The 20,900-nt window shown below is 39.1% G+C and overlaps 1 protein-coding gene across 1 annotated transcript in view; it reads right to left on the reverse strand.

Moving 5' to 3' along the window:
- Nucleotides 1-20,900, reverse strand: part of SHC2 (SHC adaptor protein 2) — a 254,964-nt gene that overhangs the window by 122,607 nt on the left and 111,457 nt on the right. The window contains exons 2-4 of the mRNA XM_077253964.1: nucleotides 6,854-6,924; nucleotides 6,137-6,197; nucleotides 5,905-6,024 (exon numbers count right to left, since the gene is read on the reverse strand). Coding sequence (XP_077110079.1) covers nucleotides 5,905-6,024; nucleotides 6,137-6,197; nucleotides 6,854-6,924 — 252 coding nt within the window. The remainder of the gene's footprint in view (nucleotides 1-5,904; nucleotides 6,025-6,136; nucleotides 6,198-6,853; nucleotides 6,925-20,900) is intronic.

A 20,900-nucleotide genomic window follows, 5' to 3' on the forward strand; every position in this document is an offset into this window, starting at 1 on the left:
GGTTAAAAAATGCACGTTATGGGTTGCTTCTCTCAATCTCTTATGTCTTGAGGTTAATTAAGAATTTGATCTTATGGCTCTCCTCAACACATGTCTCATGCTGGGCACAATATATGGGCACTAAGCTAGCAGATTTGCAGTTTTCCAGATAAAAATATATAATGTTGTTGCAGTGTGAAAACACTTGTGGGGCCCAAATAGTCACTGTAGCTACAGATGAATTAATTGACAGGTGTAATTTCTAAAGTGAGGTCACTTTGGGGAGTTTTCTGCTGTTCTGGCACCTTGGGGGATTTGCAAATGCTGCCTGCATGCTAACAAAATCTGCACTCCAAAAACCAAATAGCGCTTCTACCTCCTATTTGCAGCTGTGAGGCCAACAATAGTTTGCCATGACATATAGGGTATCACTGCATCTGGGAGAAATTCCGCAACAAATTGTGATGTCTATTTAACATTTTACCCTTGTGAAAGGGAAACATTTGCAGCTAATACAAATTTACATTTCATTACTAAAATGTTTTACAGTATTCAAAAGGCTCAATGTGGGGTCAAAATGCTCACTTCACCCCTAGTTTTCAAAATTGGATTACTCGTGGGGGTTTCTGGTGCTTTGGTACCCTAGAGTGTCCACAAATGCAACATGTTTTCAATCTATTCCATCCAAATCTGTGCTTCAATAAGCAACTAGCCCTTCTTCATTTCTCACCCTTGCCATGTGGCCGAAGAGAAGTATGACCACTGTGAGGGGTTGACTCACTCAGCTGCTTCTTGTGGTAAATCTCCTGCTGGTTTATTATGGAACAGCATAAACCGTAGCAGGGTTCAGAAAAGAAAGCATGGCCTCTCTGGCATACCAGCAAAACAAAAAAAGATAAGGTATAGCAAAGTCTATATGTCTGAGGGATTCGCCCGCTCAGACCACCATGTATCTTCAGCTCTTCCTGGATGCACCCTTTGGAGTCTTTCCTCTTCAAGTTACAGCACAAAGAAAAAAAAACAGTGCTAGTGCCTGTACATTTAACATCCCAGCCACACACTTGAGGTGGAGATATGATGAGTAGGGTCTGGACCATCTCTTATCTACTCACCTGCAAACCTGTTCCAACATGGCCGATTAACTCCTTCAGCACACAGCATGCTGAAGAGAAACTCATAGGTTTCTAGATCATGGATGAAAGCAATCTTCCTGACACATATCTCCCCTCATACACCGTGCCAGTTACCCTGTCACGCCACGTACTGGGATAGCATGTTCAGGAGAAAATGCATAATATTTATGGGGGGTCCATTTTCTCCTATTACACTTGGTGAATATTAAATAAAATTTGGCTAAAGCAATATTTTAGTGGAAAAATATTAATATTTAATTTCTTCATTCCAATTTTGCTGAATTTCTGCGCAGTACTCCAAGTTTAACAATTTTCCTGACAGCAGTTTTTAATAATTTAAGGGGGGCAGTTTTTAAAATGTCATCACTTCTGGGGGGTTTCCAATAACAATAGATTCCAAATATAAAATTTTCTCTGTGTACTGCATGTATGCTATCTTCATCTGCCATTTTGTTTTGCTTCCAAAAATGGCCTCCTGCTGGCCAAAATGTTGCTTTTTATGTCGCTGAAAACTTTATCTTGTCCCACAAAAAAACAAGCCACCAAAAAGTTCCTTCAGCAGAAAAATAAAAAAGTTATAGCTCTCAGAATATAGAGATGCAAAAATAATTATTTTTCTATAAAATAGTTTTTATTGTGTAAAAGTGCCAAAACATAAAAAATATATACAGTAAATGAGGTATCGCTGTAATAGTACTGATCCAAAGAATAAAACTGACTTATCAATTTTACCACATGTGAGATGACATGACCTCCCCCCTAAAAAAATTCATGAATTGCTGGTTTTTGTTCATTCTGCCTCCCAAAAATTGGAATAGAAAGAGATCAAAAAATGTCATGTGTCTGAAAATGGTACCAATAAAAACATCAACTCGTTCCACAAAAAACAAGCCCTCACATGACTCTGTGGGCCAAAATATGGAAAAAATAGTTTTTGCAATTAAGCGTCATTTAGTGTGTGACTGCAGACAAACATAAAAACCCGATATAAATCTGGGATCTCTGTAATCGCACCGACCCAAAGAATAAAGTCGCCTAATCATTTATACCATATGAGGAATGGTGTTAAAAATAAATATAATCAATTCTTCACCTGCTGTTGATTTTTTCATTCTGCCTCCCAAAGATCGCACATTTATCCTGCCCTCTGCTTTGAGCGCTTACAGTGGGGTTTCCATGTAAATCTCTGAAACACGTGATTCAGATGGAACCCTCAATGGAAGTTTCCCTATAATGAGGCAGATAGAGGCAATGTGGATGCCGTCTGACCTGTGATCCAGCAGTCTGTCTTTTTAGGACACCACTGAACAGAAGCCAGACGGAGTCCAGAGAAACTCTGCTTCCTCATTATAGTGAATGGATCCCTCGGGAGTTTCATCTGAATCATGTCACTCAGAGATTTAGATGGAAACCCCAAAGTAAGTGCTCAGCTTAGAGCACCGGATAAATGTGATCCCAAAAATTATGTAAAATATTCCCAATAAAGCTTCAACTCAATTCACAATAAAATCAAGTCCCCACTCAGACTGTCATCTGTTAATGGAAATATAGGGGGCTTCTACATTACTGATAGTGCGAAGGCTCTGGAAAAGCAAAATGGCTCCTCACCCTCCAAAAGAAATTCAGCAAACATATAACTTTCACATGTTTGGCATTTCTGAAGCGATGAGAGCCTGCCTAACTTACGCCTGCATGTCTCCAGAAGCGCGGGCTTAACATACTGGTGACTGCAACATACTGGTCACTACTGCATTCTAGTCACTACAATGGCAATGGTTTGCAATTTTCACTCTGCAACATTTATTGCTGCTTGTTGTCAAAATCGGCACTACATCTGTAGATAAATTCCTAAAGGGGTATAATTTCCAAAATGGGGTCAGATGAGGGGGGATTATGCTCTTCTAGCAATTAGAGGGCTCTGTATATGGAGTCCGCAAATTGTTCTAGGAAATTATGCTCTCTAGGAGGCAAATAGTGCTCCGTCGCTCCCTCGTCTCTCCGTATGACTAAGTAGTACTGTACACCCACATATGGGGTATTGCCACGTTTAGTAGAAATTGTGGGACAAATTTTGGTGCCATTTTTACCCACTTGGTTGAAATGTAAAATCTGGGGCTAAAACAACACTTTGCTATTAAAAATGTAGTTATTTTTTCTTTGCTGCCCAAAGGTATAAAATTCTATGACACACCTGTGGTGTTAATATGATCACTGCACCTCTAGATGAATTCATTGAGAGGTGTAGTTTGTAAAATGGGATCACTTATGATGGGGTTCTGCTTTTCTGGCGCATGGGCTCTCCCAGGGGGTCATGGAACCTGCAGACCAAAACCGTAAAATCTGGCACTCCTTGTCTTCTGCGCTTTGCATTACATGTAGGGTATTGACGCACTCAGGACAAACTGGACCTCAGTTTGTTTTAAAAAAAAAAAAAAAATTCCTATTAGCCCTTAGAAAATTAAAACTTGGTGCTAAAACCACATTTTAGTGGTAAAAATGTAATTTATTCTTTCCTCACCGCTCAAAGGTATAAAATTCTGTGAGGCACATGTGGTGTCAATATGATCACTGCACCCCTAGATCAAATCATTGGGGAGTGTAGTTTGTAAAATGAGTTCACATATAGGGGGTTTCTGTTGTTCTGGCACCTCAGTGGCTCTGCCAATGTGACTTGGCACCTTCAAACCATTCCAGCAAAATCTGAACTCCAATATGGCGTCTCTTCCCTTCTGAGCTTTGCCCTGTGCCTCAAAAGTAGCATTCCCCTACATATGGGGTATCGGCGTACTCAGGAGAAATTGCACTACAAATTGTATGATGCAATTTCTCCTGCTACCCTTGTGAAAATGCAATTTCTGTGGCTAAAAACTATTGTGAGGAAAATGTGATTTTTTTTTATTTTCACGGCTCAATGTTCTAAACGTTTATGAAGCACCTGAGGGTTCAATGTGCTCACCACACATCTAGATCAGTTCCCTGAGGGGCTTAGTTTCCAAAATGGTGTTACTTGTGGGGGGTTTCCATTGTTTAGGCACATCAGAGGCTCTCCAAATGCTACATAGCGTACGTCAATTGTTCCAGCAAATTTTGCATTCAAAAAGTCAAATGGCGCGCCTTCTCTTCCGAGCTCTGCCATGCGCCCAAACAGTGTTTTTCTCCCTCATATGGGGTATTGGCATGCTCAGGAGAACATTTTTTGCCAAATTTCCATTTTTTCCACAAATAAACGAAGCATATCGAAGAACTTTTACCATTATCATGAAGTACAATATGTCATGAAAAAACAATCTCAGAATCACCAGGATCAGTTGAAGCGTTCCAGAGTTATAACCACATAAAGTGACAGTGGTCAGAATTGTAAAAATTGGCCTGGTCATTAACGTGAAAACCACCTTTGGGGGTAAAGGGGTTAAAGAATCTCTATGTTGTAAATAACTTAGCGGAAATCTGCCACAATGATCAATCCACCCCTTCACCCCCAAAAAGTTTATAAAGCCATGTTGCTGTCTGAAAAGATAATGTCATCATTCACACTCTTTCTGATGCAATGTGTTGCTCCTTGACTGAAAAAGTGCTCCGTTAATTAATATTATGCAAATGAGACTTAAGTGCTCAGGGAAGTATCAAAGCACTTCCCAAGCCTCTTCCTACCTGAATCTATTCTCCACCCAGACTCACCTGGTTAGTCAGCTATCAGAGAAGTATAGGCAGCTGTGGCTGGGCATATAGAATAGAGCCATGGAGGCAGAGGCTTAGGAAGTGCTCCGGTCATGCCCAGAGCACTTAAGCCATATTTATTAAAACAGCAGAGCAACAGAATTAATTAGTAATGGTGTAGATTACATAATCTTCAGAGAACAACATGACCATATAAATTGTTTTGGGGGGACTGATCATCCATACAGGTTCTGTTTGATATTTTCCTAATGACAAAAATCAACACATAGATGATAATTTGCTGATGGCAGTGGGTCTGCTAGAGGTAGCAGAGATCAGTGCTCAGTTATTTCCAGTTGTCCCATAAACAATGAAAAGAGCAGCGGGAAAAATTCCCAATTCAAGCTTGGAAATCCAGAGACACAGGATAGTTGATAATTTTCATTTATGGTACAACACCATTAAAATAGTGTGTGAATTCAGACATAATCCTTTATATACAGGGGCATCTGCGCAGTTGGTTTTGGCATCCATGGGTAAGATATGTCTATCTCTGATATATATGCACTTTTGGCACTTTATCCCTAGCTCTATAGGAACATGGTAATTTTGCCACACGCTATACTAAATAGTGAGTCTGTTCCTCTTTTCTTTATATGCATGTGATGTTATGCCACCCAGTTTAATATATTATATTTTTTACTGGGTATATACTCTATATACTTTTGAGTGCCTTCATCGTATGGACTGCCTTCCTCTGCCAGGTTGCATCATTGCTCATTAGACTTGTCAAGTACTTTTCTGATTTTATTATGTGCACTTGTTCGTCTTGCTTGTATTTTGAAATACTAATAAAATTACATACATTTTCTATGGTTATTGGCTTGACATTAGTGATCATTTGTTTTATTTTTACATAGCTACATTTAGGAATCTGAAAGCTCTTGTTTCTTTGATGTATATCCTATAATCCTTTACTGTATATACAGGCCTGACACTAAATTATCATATTTTCTGAATTACCAAATATTATACAAAAGTTACATAAATCTACAAAATCAAATATATCTAAATTCCATCATTTAGATTATACAGAAATACTGTAAAATAATTGGATTAAAGTTAAACTAGCTACCTGTCGAGTGGTTGGTATACTGAGATTCAGTCCCTCGACGGATATGTTTATAGCAATGCTTATTCCTGCAAACCGAAGATTACTCCTACCCAAGATTGATCCTAAAGATTTATTGGGTGCCTTTAAAGAAAGAACAATATGTAAAACATGGCATGTTACGTATGACTGCATTTCTCATGTAGAGGGTGCTCACAATCTTTTTCTTTGCGATCAATCAAGTTAATACACCCACCTTCTTCTTCCAGGTCCCTCTAACTCCAGGTACAGCCTCATAAAGTCTGTTGATGGCTTCTCTGCGACATATAAATTAGAGAACATAAATATAAAATCTAACAACTTTAATAACAAATAACTTACTAAACAGACAATCAAAACTAAGTGTCTACATAATGTTTATGGGGAAGATTTCCTAAGCTGAAGCCCAAACTCTAGCGTAATTTGTGCCAAAAAACTGGTGTACATGTAATAATAATAGTAATTGTATTTTTATAGCACCAACATAATCTGCTGCACTTTACAATTAAGCGGGGACATATAGAAACAAAAAAAGACATCACAAAGTAAGACATTGTTCAACAGTTACAGGAGGAGTGAGGGGTCTGGTCACAAACTAACTATAAGGAAATATGGGAGACCCAATGAGTAGAACGTGCTTGTCATGTATCGTCCAGCCATCATTATAATAAATAGGGCATTTCAAGTAAGCTGCTTGATCCAGCCATCAGCCAGTATACCAAGTGCTATTGGGTGCACTGAGGATGTGGAGATAGATGACTAGGAGAGACATTCATTTGATTCACATAAGAGACTTTGGAACGGCTATCATGAGAAGTGATGGTGAAGCCAGTGGTCAGACCCCAACTGTTCATACATTTATCACCCACCATGAAAATAGGTAATAAATATATTTGGTAGGAAAACTTCTTTAACTGTTTTTGTTATTACCAACCTTGTCACTTGGGTTCTTGTGTTAAAATCCAGAGACCTCATTGAACGTTGAACTTCAATGCAACCCATATACTACAAGTTGAAAAATAAGATAACTTGTTAAATTAAGCTGCCAATTGAAAATGTAATAATAGCACTTTACATTCAATACATGAAACCACTGGTTAAGATTTTTCTTTTAAGATGATTTCTTTTCAAATTTATATAGACCAAAACCTCAATTTGAAAAGGATTGCACTGCGGTACCAGACAGCCTAGCTCCAACTGCATGCATGTATTGCATGGCATCCATGTGATTATCCTTGCCTATATGTAGTCCACATGCCCTAATAAATCACATCTCAGTCCAAATAATAAAATAATAATAGTTTTGTATATTTGTATTCGATTTCCTACTCTAGTAAGCGCATGCTATTCTTACAATAACTGTGTTTTTTTCCTTCGCAGTTTTCCTTGGTGACTTAAGGAATAAAAGTCATTGGCCACAGAATTCACCTAACTAAAATACTCAAGGATGATCTCATGACTGCATTTCCTGTAAAAAGAAATTGGGTATTTAGACACCTCCTTATTAATTGGTGCCAGGAGATTAATTAGTTGAGGGGTGTAGTTTCCAAAATTGGGACAGTTGCAGGGGGTTTCCACTGTTTAGGCACATCAGGCACTCTCCAAACGTGACATGACATTTACTATCTATTTTAGCCAATTTTGCACTCCAAAAGTCAAATGGTGTTCCTTCCCTTCCGAGCCCTTCCACCACATATTTGATATCGGTCGTACTTAGAAGATATTGCATAACAAACTGTATGGTCCATTTTCTCCTGTTACCATTGTGAAAATTGAAAATTTGGGGCTAAATAAATATTTTTGAGGGAAAAATTATAGTTCATTTTTTTCTTCCACATTGCTTTAATGTCTGTGAAGCACCTGAAGGGTTAATAAACTTATCGAATGCAGTTTTGAGCACCTTGAGGGGTACAGTTTTTAAATTGGTACCAGTTTGGGGTATTTTCTGTCATACAGGCCCCTCAAAATAATTTAAAAAGTGATGCGGTCCCTATAAAAATTGGTTTTGTAAATTTTGTTGGAAAATTGAGAAATTGCTGATCAAATTTTAACCAATCTAAATTCTAACAAAAAGGAAATTAGGTTTAAAAAATGATTTCTATATAAAGTTATTTACTAACTGTTTTATGTGACATAACTATCTGGTTTAAGAGCATTGTAAAATTCTTGCCAAAATTCTAATAATTTCACAAATAAATTCAAAAAATATTGTCCTAAGTTCACCACTAACATGAAGTACAATGTGTCGCGAAAAAACAATATCATAATCACTGGAATATATTGAAGCATTCAGAGATATTACCACTAGAGATGAGCGGAGTTCGAGTCCAACTGTTCGCCAATTTCAAATTCGAGCTGTTTAGGGTGGTGTTCGAGTCGTTCCACGAACTCGAACAATTTGCTTAAAATTCGGCTGTTCGGAAGGGGCGTGGCCAGGACTGCTATGGCGTAGGTTGTGCGGTGCTGGAGCTCCTGAGGAAAATCCTCTATAATCAACTAAAATCGCCTAAAAAAACGTTTTTATTGTCAAATCCTTGGTTGGATCTTATCCAGTGCCTCATCTGGGTCACTATGATCCGAAAATTATTTTAATTTTACCACATAAATTTTAGAAATCAGCCCTAGGACAGTTTGGGCCTTCAAACTACAGGGTTGAGGTAATCCAGCCTCAGGAAGCTAATACCTTCTAACAAGCGGCTCAGCTAATAAGCCACAGGACCTGAGGTAAAAAACATCAGATTTTATTATAAACTCCCTCTCTGTATTTGGTAGTGAGGAGGAGGGAAGTGACAGCTACAGGCACACACTGTGGAGCGGTCTCTGCATGGCTGCTGCTCCCTCCCCTATTGCCTGGGGATATACCGCCCTGTGTTCATTAGCATAAAGCGCTAAGCCTCCCCGGATTGAAAGACGGAGGCAGTAGAAAGCGATCCAGAAGCATTGGGGGAAGACCCGCAGTGACGTGATATCAGCTCCACATAGAAGCCGACGCTGACACTCCCCCGGACCTTGGAACAAAAGGCGGGAAAAGACGGCCGCCATTTTATTGGTGGACGGCGACAGATCAGAAGGCGCGAGAGACCAGCGTACACCAGCGACAGCAAAGAAGAAGACCTGCACTGGTCAACACATCGCAGGCTCCGGATCCAAACACCACCGGACTCAAACAGCGGTAAGTTCCGGCCCCCTGCTGGGAACAAAAATACACTGGTGGTCCAGCGAGGAAGACAGCGATGACCGACGGCTCCCATGCAGGACAACGGTGGAATCACGCAGACAGCCATCTCTTCAGGAGTGACAGGAAGACTCTGGTGCAGCATAAACTGCTGTTGAAACAGCTAGGAGCCCTGCAGGGCTCACAAAGCAAAAGAGTTATAGCCTACTATATCAGTCTCTGTGGCAGGATCTAATCCAGTTAACTGGCTATTTTAGTGAAGCTGACTGGGAAGTCCTAAATCCAGTCATATTATTTGGAGAGTTTTATTTCTACCCTGGTTCCTTCCTTATTAGCACATGTCTCTAGGAGAACAATCAGTTCTTGAAAGATATTTGTTTGTTTTGGGGAATTAACCTGCACCCTTTAACTAACAAACACAAAGTGTTATATAAGCATGCTCTGTTAGGAAAAATCTATTTGTATGCCCCAGTGATTGAATCTGTACTTTTTAATTCTCAGGTGCTAGGTATTATCTAAGCATATTCTTCTGTAATTACTGTGAAACTATATACGCCACCTGTTGACACAGCTAATTGCTTGTTTATATTCGGATGATTTCTGTTACCACAATCACAGGGGTATTTCTATAGTTGCTCCCCTTTTGCTGTTTGAGACCACTTTGTGGGAATTTTTTATATACCAGGGCCAGCCTCATCAGGATTATCCTGAGATCAACATAGAGGACATTGTCTACAATTCCAGCTTTGCTTGGGGCTATTATTTGTGGAAAATCCTTAATCTTTATTCTGAGACCGTCCTAGTAGACACTCTCTGCAAATCAGGCTATTGCTTGGGGATAACAATGAGCAAGAACTCGTCTAAACCCCAATTCTTAAACATGGCCTCATCTGTACCTCAAAAACCCCAAAGGTACAAAGGGTCTGGGCGCAATCCATCAAAGGACTTAATAACCACAATAAGTCCCAATAGATCCAGGTCTCCATTAAAAGACGATGAGGAATTAGACTATGATAAACTCCCCAATTCAAACAGAGTAAAAAAGAACCTCCCAAACACTTTTGTAGAGATGGACTCATCTACATCTTTAAAGAGGAAAACTCCAGGGGCTATAGGAGAGAAATACGCCACTCCTAATGATTCATCTGACGAGGTCTCAGAGATCTTCTCTCCTAATACAAGCCCCGCCAAGCCAAAACCAAAAAAAAGTAATCCAAACCCCGACGATACTCAAGGATTTTATATGAATTCTGTTGGGAAACTTCTGTCTAATTTGACAGAAAAAATGGATAAGTTTGAAAACAGCATGAACGAAAGGTTTGATAAGCAAAATAAAATGTTCAAAGAATCATTATCCCTCCTCAGCAATAGGATGGACAAATTTGAAGATAGAATTAAAAAGATAGAGGAGAGGCCAGATAATATATCAAAAGTAAATAACGACATCATCAGAGAGATGCATAAGCTAAAGCTTAATGTAGCAGATCTGGAAGACTGGAATCGGAGAAATAACATCAAAATTAGGGGGATTCCTGAGAGCATAGGCCCAAATAAATTGGAAGACTACACCAAGAAGTTATTCAGAAAAATAATCCCTACCCTGACTGATCAAGAACTAGAAATAGACAGAATCCACAGGTTGCGAAAACCGCCCACTATTCCTAAAGATCTACCTAGAGACACGTTAATGAGAATCCATTTTTTCAAAACAAAAGAAAAAATTCAAAATTACTTTAAAGAAAACAAAAACTTCCCTGAGCCATTCGAAAAACTCAAATTATAGGCCGATCTCTCCAGAGATACGATCGAAGGGAGGAAAGCTTTCCAGAATATCACCATACCTCTCAGAGACAATGAGATCTCTTATAAGTGGGGATTCCCGCTAAAATTACTAGTAAATTACAGAGGCAATGTTATCGCTCTAAACTCCCCAGAGGAAGGCAGGGACTTCTTAAAATCCATTAATATCCCATTATATTCATGACACAAAGTTCACCCTGATTCTGACAGCAAGACATGAAAGGGTTTTGATATATTTATATTGAGTGATCTAAATGGGAAAACACCCGGGTACAATGCTATACCTTACCCTAGGATGTCTAACTATTCTATTAATCTGTTATTGTTAGTAACGAGTTTATGTATTTAATATATTGAGTTTATGTTCATCAACAAAGAGGATGTTGCTCGGGAGAGAGTAACACGGACTTTTTCCCCCAACAGGTGAAGTCAGGTTCACTGAAGTGAACCCCTTCAAGTGGACATTCCAGTTTATTGTTTATTGTTACCACTTGTATTAAACACTTATAGGTTTGTTAAGATTTTCTTCACAGGTTTGCAAAATAGGCATCCATATAATTTAGATCATAATGAGTTTAAAACTACTATCCTACAATGTAAGAGGACTTAATAGTCCACACAAAAGACATACACTTTGGAAAGAAATAAGTAAAAGTCAAGCTGAAATAATTTGTATACAGGAATCCAAATTCAAAGACAAGGCCAACCCAAAATTCTCACATAAAAATTTCCCATATATTTACAAGTCTGACAATGTGAAAAAGAAAGCCGGTGTGATCACAATCATCAAAGGCACAATTTCATTTGAATTCATAGAGGAGGTCAAAGATGTTAAAGGTAGATTCCATATTCTTATTTGTTCATTAAACAACCAGGTATGCACAATTATCAATATCTACGCCCCCAATACGGGTCAAATAAACTTCCTGAACAAAATAAATAAAAAAGTCATGTCAGTTAAGAGAGGTGCCATGATTTGGCTGGGAGATTTCAATCTGGTCCCAAACGCAAATATGGACTCCTCCACCCCAAATAGATACAGACCAAACAATTTAGACAACTGGATCCATCATAACGAATTATTTGACATCTTTAGGTGTCTTAACACCACATCAATCGAATTCTCCCATTTTTCTGACCCTCACCAATCAGCCATCACGTATTGACTTAATTTTATCAGACATTTTTACAGGAAAACCTTCTCGGACCACTCTCCAGTATCAGCTGAAGTACAAATAGGCCACACAATTAACAAAAATCCATTATGGAAATGCGACTCTAATCTGTTACACCACCCTGAATATAGATTACCAATAGAAAAATCATTAATAAATTATTTTACAGAAAACTCCCCTACAGATACAACCCCATTCATAAATTGGTGCGCCCATAAGGCGGTTATAAGAGGTACCATGATACAGATCTCTGCCAAAAGGAAAAGAAAATTTAGGACTCAGATTGAGGACCTTCAAAATAAAATAAAAGACAAGGAAAACGAGCAAATAAATTTAAATTCCCCCTCTACACAAATCAAAATTGATTTACTAAAACTCAGGCAGGATCTCAAAAGAATCATATTTTCATCATACCATACCATGGTCAAAAACTCAAAAATGAAGCAATACTCTTCAATAAATAAGCCAACCCGATACATGGTTAATAGATTGAAAAAGACTAGACAATCAAATAGGATCCACAAAATAAAGAACCAAAATGGAATAACGGTATCTCATCCTCAAGACATAGCTAATTCCTTTGCTAATTTGTATAATAAATTATACAATTTACATTCACAAACTTCTATTCCAAAACCCAAGACCTCTGACATTGAAAAATTCTTGTCCACAATTGAACTCCCCAAACTGACCCATTACGATTTAGAAAACCTAACTTCCCCATTCTCCCAAGAAGAAATTGAAAAGACCATTCTTCAACTCAAAGATTTTAAATCACCAGGCCCGGACGGTTTTGGGAACGAATACTACAAATCCTTCACCAAAATACTTTCCCCACACTTACAAAAAATCTTTAATATAGCTAGTTCCTCAGGAAATGTTAGAATCCACAATAATATTGATCCCTAAACACAATTCCGACCTGACTCTTGTAAATAATTACAGACCAATTTCCCTCATAAATGCAGATTTGAAGATATACTCCAAATTAATAGCGAATAGGCTCAAATCCTACCTACCGTCATTGATAAATAGGGATCAGATGGGTTTTATCAAAGGTCGTCAAGCGACAGATGGCACTAGAAGACTGATTAATTCAATCAAACTGATACACTCCTCTAAATTGCCAACGGTAATTAGAACTTTAGACGCCAAAAAGGCTTTTGACCGCCTAAATTGGCTCTATCTAACATCAGTTCTAAGTAAATTTGGTTTTAATGAAAAATATATTAACAGCATCATGGCACTTTACTCTAGGCCAAAAGCCAGAATATATACTAACAATTATTCTTCTGCACTATTTGACATATCAAATGGTACAAGACAAGGTTGCCCCCTTTCTCCACATCTTTTTATACTGTCAATGGAACCTTTGGCCCAATCGATCAGACAAAACAATAACATAAAAGGTTTGAAAACACACACACGTCAGTATAAGATTGGCCTTTTTGCCGACGACCTGATATTTACCCTGACTGATCCTTACGAATCAATCACAGAACTGCAAAAAACCCTTAAAACGTTCTCAAATATTTCCTTTTTTAAGATTAACGAAAATAAATCAAAAATCTTGCCATTTTATTTGAGCGACTTAGAAACAAAGAAAATTGAGAACATATCTTCACTAAGCTGGTCAGAGGGGGACTTAGAATATCTAGGCACGATCATCTCAAAAAACCTAGAGGCAATAATGAAGAAAAATCTGGACAAACTCATAGAGACAATTAACAAAGACCTTAATTTCTTTGGTACAAAAGACATATCATGGTGGGGTAGAATATTGGTTATCAAAATTTTTATCATCCCAAAAATCTCTTATATACTAAAAACACTCCCCCTAAAAGTCAACACATCTTATCTAACCAGTATACAATCCACAATTAATTTGTTCATCTGGAATAAAAAAAGGGCCTGAATACCCACAAACATATTATATAAGTGCAAAGAATTTGGGGGTATAGGCCTACCCAATATAACCGCCTTATACTTATCGAACCTTATCAAACAAAGCCAATATTGGTTTATGCAAGAGGACTATCCAAATTGGCTTGATCTAGAAATTACCCACAATCATAATAAACCTCCCAAAGAATTAGTCTTCAACCATATTCTAAACAGAACCAACAATATTCACGTTAAACACCCTATTTTCTCTTCCATTATATATGCATGGGACAAACTTTCTAAAAGGAAAAGAGGATCCAACAAGAAAATTCTTCTCTACAATACCCCTATAGATATTATTATGCTTACCCAAAACGCTGACCCCTCTCCCATGTGGCGAGAAAAAGGGATCCTAAAATTAAGCGATATTCATGATGGGGTTAAATTTATCAGTTTCAGCTCCTTGAAAGAAAAATTTAAAATTCCCTCCTCAGCCTTTTTTCCTTATATGACACTGAAAGAACAAGCCCAAAATTTTATCATTAAAAAAACAAAAATCTCCGAAGCTACTACTAATTTATTTAAAAAACCCTCAAACATTACTTATTTTGGAGTAATAAGCAAATTTATCGGTGCTTCAACAACGACACAAAATTTGACAAGTTATCTTACATGAATAAATGGGAAAATGATTTGAACACGACATTTACTCCAGAACAGTGGGAAAACGCGATCCACTTTACCTATGCATCAAATATTTGCATGACACTACAAGAAGCATATTTTAAAATCATCACAAGGTGGTACTTCACTCCGGCTCGCCTCTCCCATCTACCTTCTGGAGGGTCTCCCCTGTGCTGGAGAGAATGTGGAGAATACGGAAGTTTGCTACATGTGTTTTGGAAGTGTCCAAGGGTGAAACCCTTATGGAGATAGGCCACAAAACTAATCAACAAAATATTGAAAGATAACATCATAGTTACCCCAGCAATGGCCTTGTTGTCTTTACAATGGGAAAACGTTGACACAAATGCGAGACCTATTATAATCCACATTTGTTTAGTGGTTAAAGGGAACCTATCACCCCGTTTTTTAAAGATTAGATAAAAATAGTGTGAAATAGGGGCAGAGCTAGCTTTACATTACTGCCTTTTTGGTGCCTTTACACCCCCGTTAGGCTGCCGAAATACCTTTGTGAAGTGGCCGTTTTGTCCTGTCACTCAAGTTGGTCAGGTCGGATGGGCGTGGTCACAGCGCTGTTTCTCCCCCAGATCAGGCTCATCATTACGTTGGTGGCGTAGTGGTGTGCGCATGTCCAAGGTCCCGAATCCTGCACAGGGGTGTGAAAATAGCAGCAATGTCCGTTATTCCATTGGTGGTCGGTGGGCGCGGCCATCTTGCTTTGGCCGCGCGTGCGCAGAAGCGGCGCTCTGCTGGCCGCGGCTTCAGGAAAATGGCCGCGGGCATCCGCACGTGCGCAGATGGCTATCGCGGCGGCCATTTTCGTGAAGCAGAGTTTGCATCTCGGCTTCACGAAAATGGCCGCCGCGATAGCCATCTGCGCACGTGCGGATGCCCGCGGCCATTTTCCTGAAGCCGTGGCCAGCAGAGCGCCGCTTCTGCGCACGCGCGGCCAAAGCAAGATGGCCGCGCCCACCGACCACCAATGGAATAACGGACATCGCTGCTATTTTCACACCCCTGTGCAGGATTCGGGACCTTGGACATGCGCACACCACTACGCCACCAACGTAATGATGAGCCTGATCTGGGGGAGAAACAGCGCTGTGACCACGCCCATCCGACCTGACCAACTTGAGTGACAGGACAAAACGGCCACTTCACAAAGGTATTTCGGCAGCCTAACGGGGGAATAAAGGCAACAAAAAGGCAGTAATGTAAAGCCCAGCCTTCCCCCATTTCACACTATTTTTATCTAATCTTTAAAAAACGGGGTGATAGGTTCCCTTTAAACAAATTATAGCATTCCATTGGAAAAATCCAATTTTACCGGCCTTTACTGAAATCATAGACCAAATTAATCTACATAAAGCATATGAAGAAAACTTCGCAATAGCAAACAACTATTATAAGAAATATGATAGGAAATGGAAGAAATGGATTGAGGTATATCCCAACTTACCACATTAAAAGGAAAGGTGACAATTAATGTGAAGGTAATATATGTTAACCTGTTAATAATTGTTAATATTTAATCAAATTCTGTTATGACTGGACAGCATGTCCACAATGTTTCTCTTACCCTCTTCCCATTCCCACTTCCCTCACCTCTCTCCCTCTCCCCACCCTTATTTCCTTGAAAGTTGAATATATGATTATCTACAAAATACAATATTAAATTTGAAATGCTTAATAAAAAATTATTTGAAAAAAAAAACCCAAAAAAACGGCTGTTCGAGTTTCTGTTCGTTCACCAAAAGTCTAACTTGATTTTCACATTAAAACTGTTTATCAATGTTAATAGACTGTTTCAGTGTAGAGTGTGTGTGTGTGTGGGGATAGATCTGTGCTAAAATAAAGCCGATCTCCATTTTTCTTTTCTTTCCCACATTTACAGTGGGGCGGTGCAGTCTCTCAGCCTATCAGCAGTGCACACACACACAGCAATGTTCATGTGATGCACACAAGCAAGGGCATGTGTCATTGGCTGTGTATGTCACATGTCCTTGCCCTAGAAGAACCAGCCATTTGCCCCATTGCCACCATTTCCTCACTGCTGCAGCTTAATGTTAGACGGAACCGCTGCTGCTGTGGGTGTTATAGAGTATAAGAGTGTGAATTGCGAGCAAATTTGCAGTTAGAGAGAGATAGGTTTAGGGAGTCGGGACTAGTTGTAATATCAGCCCTTTTCAGGGTAGGTTCCAGCAGTTCCTAGCACTTTTTGCCAGGCAGGTCTGTACCAGTAAACCACTAAACCCATAAGAAATATCCAAGGCACAAAAAAACACTTATACCATAAGCAACCACAGATAGAACAACTGGTGTAAAGTGCCAATATGCACAGAAGATTTTTTATTAAGTAAAAATAAGATAACAAAAGACAGCAAAAAACAACAATAAATGCAAGGTGACTGCTAAGAAGCAGGGGCAACCACAATTAGTTATGCGTACTACATAGAATCCCTACTAATGCCTGCATACATATACATAAGTCCATATACTACATTGTGTAGTGGTAAAATACCCTGTAAAAGTACATAATGGTAATGTGATGGAACAGAATAAAATCTAAAGTAGACAGCGGCACTTACATGGGATGATTGTCAGCAATGTGTGGCGTCCCCGCCGCCCCAACGCACGTTTCGCTTCTTCGTCAGGACAGGAGGCGTGTGTTGGGGAGGGGTGAGGCAGATTATAAAGGGTGACTGGCGAATCGGCTTAAAGTATCACAGAAGTGTGCGCCGGTATAACAGGTGAAATGAGGCAAATGGTGAGTAGCTTCCGGGATTCCGTTGCGCGTGCGCGGCCGACAGCGCTCGTCAATGAGACGCATAGACTCACGGCCGTGGAACGCAAGCTAACATGGGCCGTCAGTAAGACGGCGCATGCGCAAGTTTCCCAATGGCCACTCGTATAGGCGTCAGGGAGCGAGGCAGCCACGCACGCGCTGAATACAGGAGCACGATTTCAATGAAGAAGAAGGATGTTATACAGAAGAGAATACTAGTGTTAGTGCCCTACAGGATTGGCTCCAAAGCAATAATAAATAATATAAATAAAAAAAAAAAAAGATTATTACCTACAACGACTAATACAATATACTATATAAATATGTGTATAAAAAGCAAAATATGCTAATGAAATACGTTCAGGCCATAAGGCATGGTGCCTAAATTTTGACATAAATATTGTATGTAACCCAACAACCATGTTGAATTAAACATAAAGTGCAAAATGCGAAAAAAAGGGGAGGTACGAATAGTAGTATATAGATATATATACAATGTCACACATAGATGTAACACCGCATAAAAGTCAAAAAACCTCACAAATACAAAAATTGCGAAAGTGTTCATACTAAATACACAAGATAAAGATAGTAATAACAATGACTATAACATAAATAAACAATATTGCTTTCAATACATCACTATATATAAATAACTAAATAACTAAATTCTTCCGATAATAATATTCAGCATCCCGATAGCCTCAGAGTCTTAAATCCATGTTGTCCACTTTTGCCAGGTGATGATATAGATAGCCGCATAAATGGAACAATCTGGCAAAAAAGGCACTCCTGGACCTCAAGATCAACCTTCAAGCCAAGCCAATCCCCATCATCAGGTAACAGAGAGAAATATGATATGAATAAACTATAAAAGAAAAAGATCATTAATATCAAAATTTAAAAACCACATAATAGGCCCTAAATAATGAATTACCCACCCTCCCCTAACCCCATAAAATAGACACCTAATTCAGAGAAAAGAACTGAACCCAAAGTTCTCATTGAGGCCCAGAGGGGCAACTGTTTGGAGTCGGTATATCCACCGACTCTCTACCTGTGCAAGTCTTTTAAACAAATTCCCACCCCTTTGGTCCATCGAGACCGGATCAATAGCCCGCAAGGTGAGCTTACTGGAATCTGAATTGTGAAAATCCCTAAAGTGTTTAGGTAGGGTTTTGAGAGGTTCATCCTGGCGCATATTTTTGGATTTATCAATATCTCGTATGCGCTCCCTCACCCTAAACTTGAACTCCCTAGTAGTCATGCCGATGTAAATTTTTGCGCATGGGCATTGAGCAAAATAAATCACCCCCGAGGATGAGCAGGTAAGTTTGTGTAAAATTTTGAAAATGCGTGTCCCATCTGAGTTAGTAAAATCCTTGCACTTTACTAAATTTCTACACGCCTTGCATAGTCCGCAAGGAAAAAGCCCTGGACAAAAGCAGGAACTATGGGATTAGTAAACCTAGGATTAGGGGTGTAATGGCTTTCAACCAAAAGGTCACATAAGTTTTTAATCCTTTTGGCTGTGACCAATGGTTTTCCGGAGATAAATTTACGCAAGATAGGGTCAGTTTCTAAAACCTTCCAATGTTTATGGAAAATATCAGTAAGTTGACTCCATTGGCTATTATATGTTGTAATAAGTCTAACTTGCTGGGACTCCCCACTCTGTTGTACTGATAGTTTATACAGCAGTGCATTCCTAGAAGCATCTCTTGCCCTATGATAACCATGATGAATTGTTCTGTGGCTGTACCCTCTTTCACGGAACCTGGAATAAAGTTCTCTTGCCTGTTTTTGGAAATTCTCTTCTGTTGAACAAATTCGTTTGATCCTGAGGTGCTGGCCAATGGGGATTCCCCGAATCGTTGACTGGAGATGTGATGAATGAGCATGAAGCAAGGAATTTGTGGCGGTTTGTTTGCGATACACGTCTGTGTTCAAAATGCCAGCTGCGGTAACCTGAATATCAACATCCAAAAAATTCAGATGGCGACCATGCGTATAAGTCAATCTAATATTCAAATCATTGTTGTTGAGATCATCCATCAGACATCTCAACTCTTCTACAGACCCCTCCCAGATAAACCAAATATCGTCAATATAACGAATCCAATGATGTATTTTATCGATATATCTGGGAGGGTTACACTGGAAGATATCACGTTCCCAAGCTCCAAGGAACAGGTTGGCATAAGAGGGGGCACATGTGGCCCCCATAGCTGTCCCTTGGAGCTGGAGATACACCTGATTATTAAATATAAAACAATTGTGTTTTAGTATGAATTCCAGTAGGCTGATGATGAAGTCAATCAACGATTTGTCAAGATTGCTTGATCTGAGAAACCAAGATGTTGCCCTTAATCCATCATCATGTCTAATTGATGTATATAGACTTTCTACATCGGCGGTCACCATGATCATATTCTCCTGCAATACTAATCCATCAAAGTGACCTAAGGCCGATGTAGTGTCTCTGATGTATGATGGCAGAGATGAAACCAATGGTTTTAAGTAAAAATCAATGAATTGGCACGCCACTTCACAAGGGCCCCCAATCCCCGACACTATAGGTCTCCCGGGGGGATCCATGTAGTTCTTATGAATCTTCGGTATTAAATAGAATGTTGGCATTCTAGGTTTAACTGTTATTATTGCTTCCATCATTTTTTTAGGAATGATATTGTCCTCAAAGGCCCTAACTACAATGGCCGATAAGTCCTCATGGAATCTTTCTACTGGATTATAGGACAATTTTTTACAACAGTTTTTATCTGATAGCAGTTTGTGTGCCTGCTTTTTATAAAGGGTGTTAGGCCAGATTACAAGATTACCACCCTTATCCGCAGGTTTGAAGCACACATCAGTCCATGTTTGCATATCTTTAATTGCCGCCATAGTTTGTTTATGAGAATAATCCCTATTCACTCTGCCCAAATTCTCAATATCAGTTGTAACAAGTTTAACAAAGATTTCCACTGCCGGATATGAGTTTAAACTAGGAAAATTACTGGACTTAGGATATAAATGTGTGGGGAAATTACTTACCATAGTTGACTGGTCACCCTCGGCAAGAGATTCCAATATGGCCAGGACTTCTTGATCATCAATTTGAGCAGTAGGAGTTTGTGTATCAGACTTTTCATAGAATCGTTTCAGTATCAGCTTCCTCGCAAAAAGATGTACATCTTTTATTGCTGTAAAGACATCTAAGGGAGTGCCGGGAGAGAAGGTTAGCCCTTTTTCCAGGATACTTACTTGTAACTCCGTAAGTACGTGAGTAGACAAATTGAGTACCTTTGATTGATCATTTTTCTTTCGATATGGATGAAAAAAATTTATATTATTCCCATTTCCACCTGATCTTGTTTTCATCATCCTGTAATCGGAAACTTCCATTCCAGAGTTGGAGGACTGGTTACTAGCCACTGATGATAATGATGAACTTGAAGGATTCCTTGGTAAAGGTTTA

The sequence above is a fragment of the Ranitomeya variabilis genome, chromosome 1 (assembly GCF_051348905.1).
Source record: "Ranitomeya variabilis isolate aRanVar5 chromosome 1, aRanVar5.hap1, whole genome shotgun sequence".
Taxonomy (NCBI): domain Eukaryota; kingdom Metazoa; phylum Chordata; class Amphibia; order Anura; family Dendrobatidae; genus Ranitomeya; species Ranitomeya variabilis.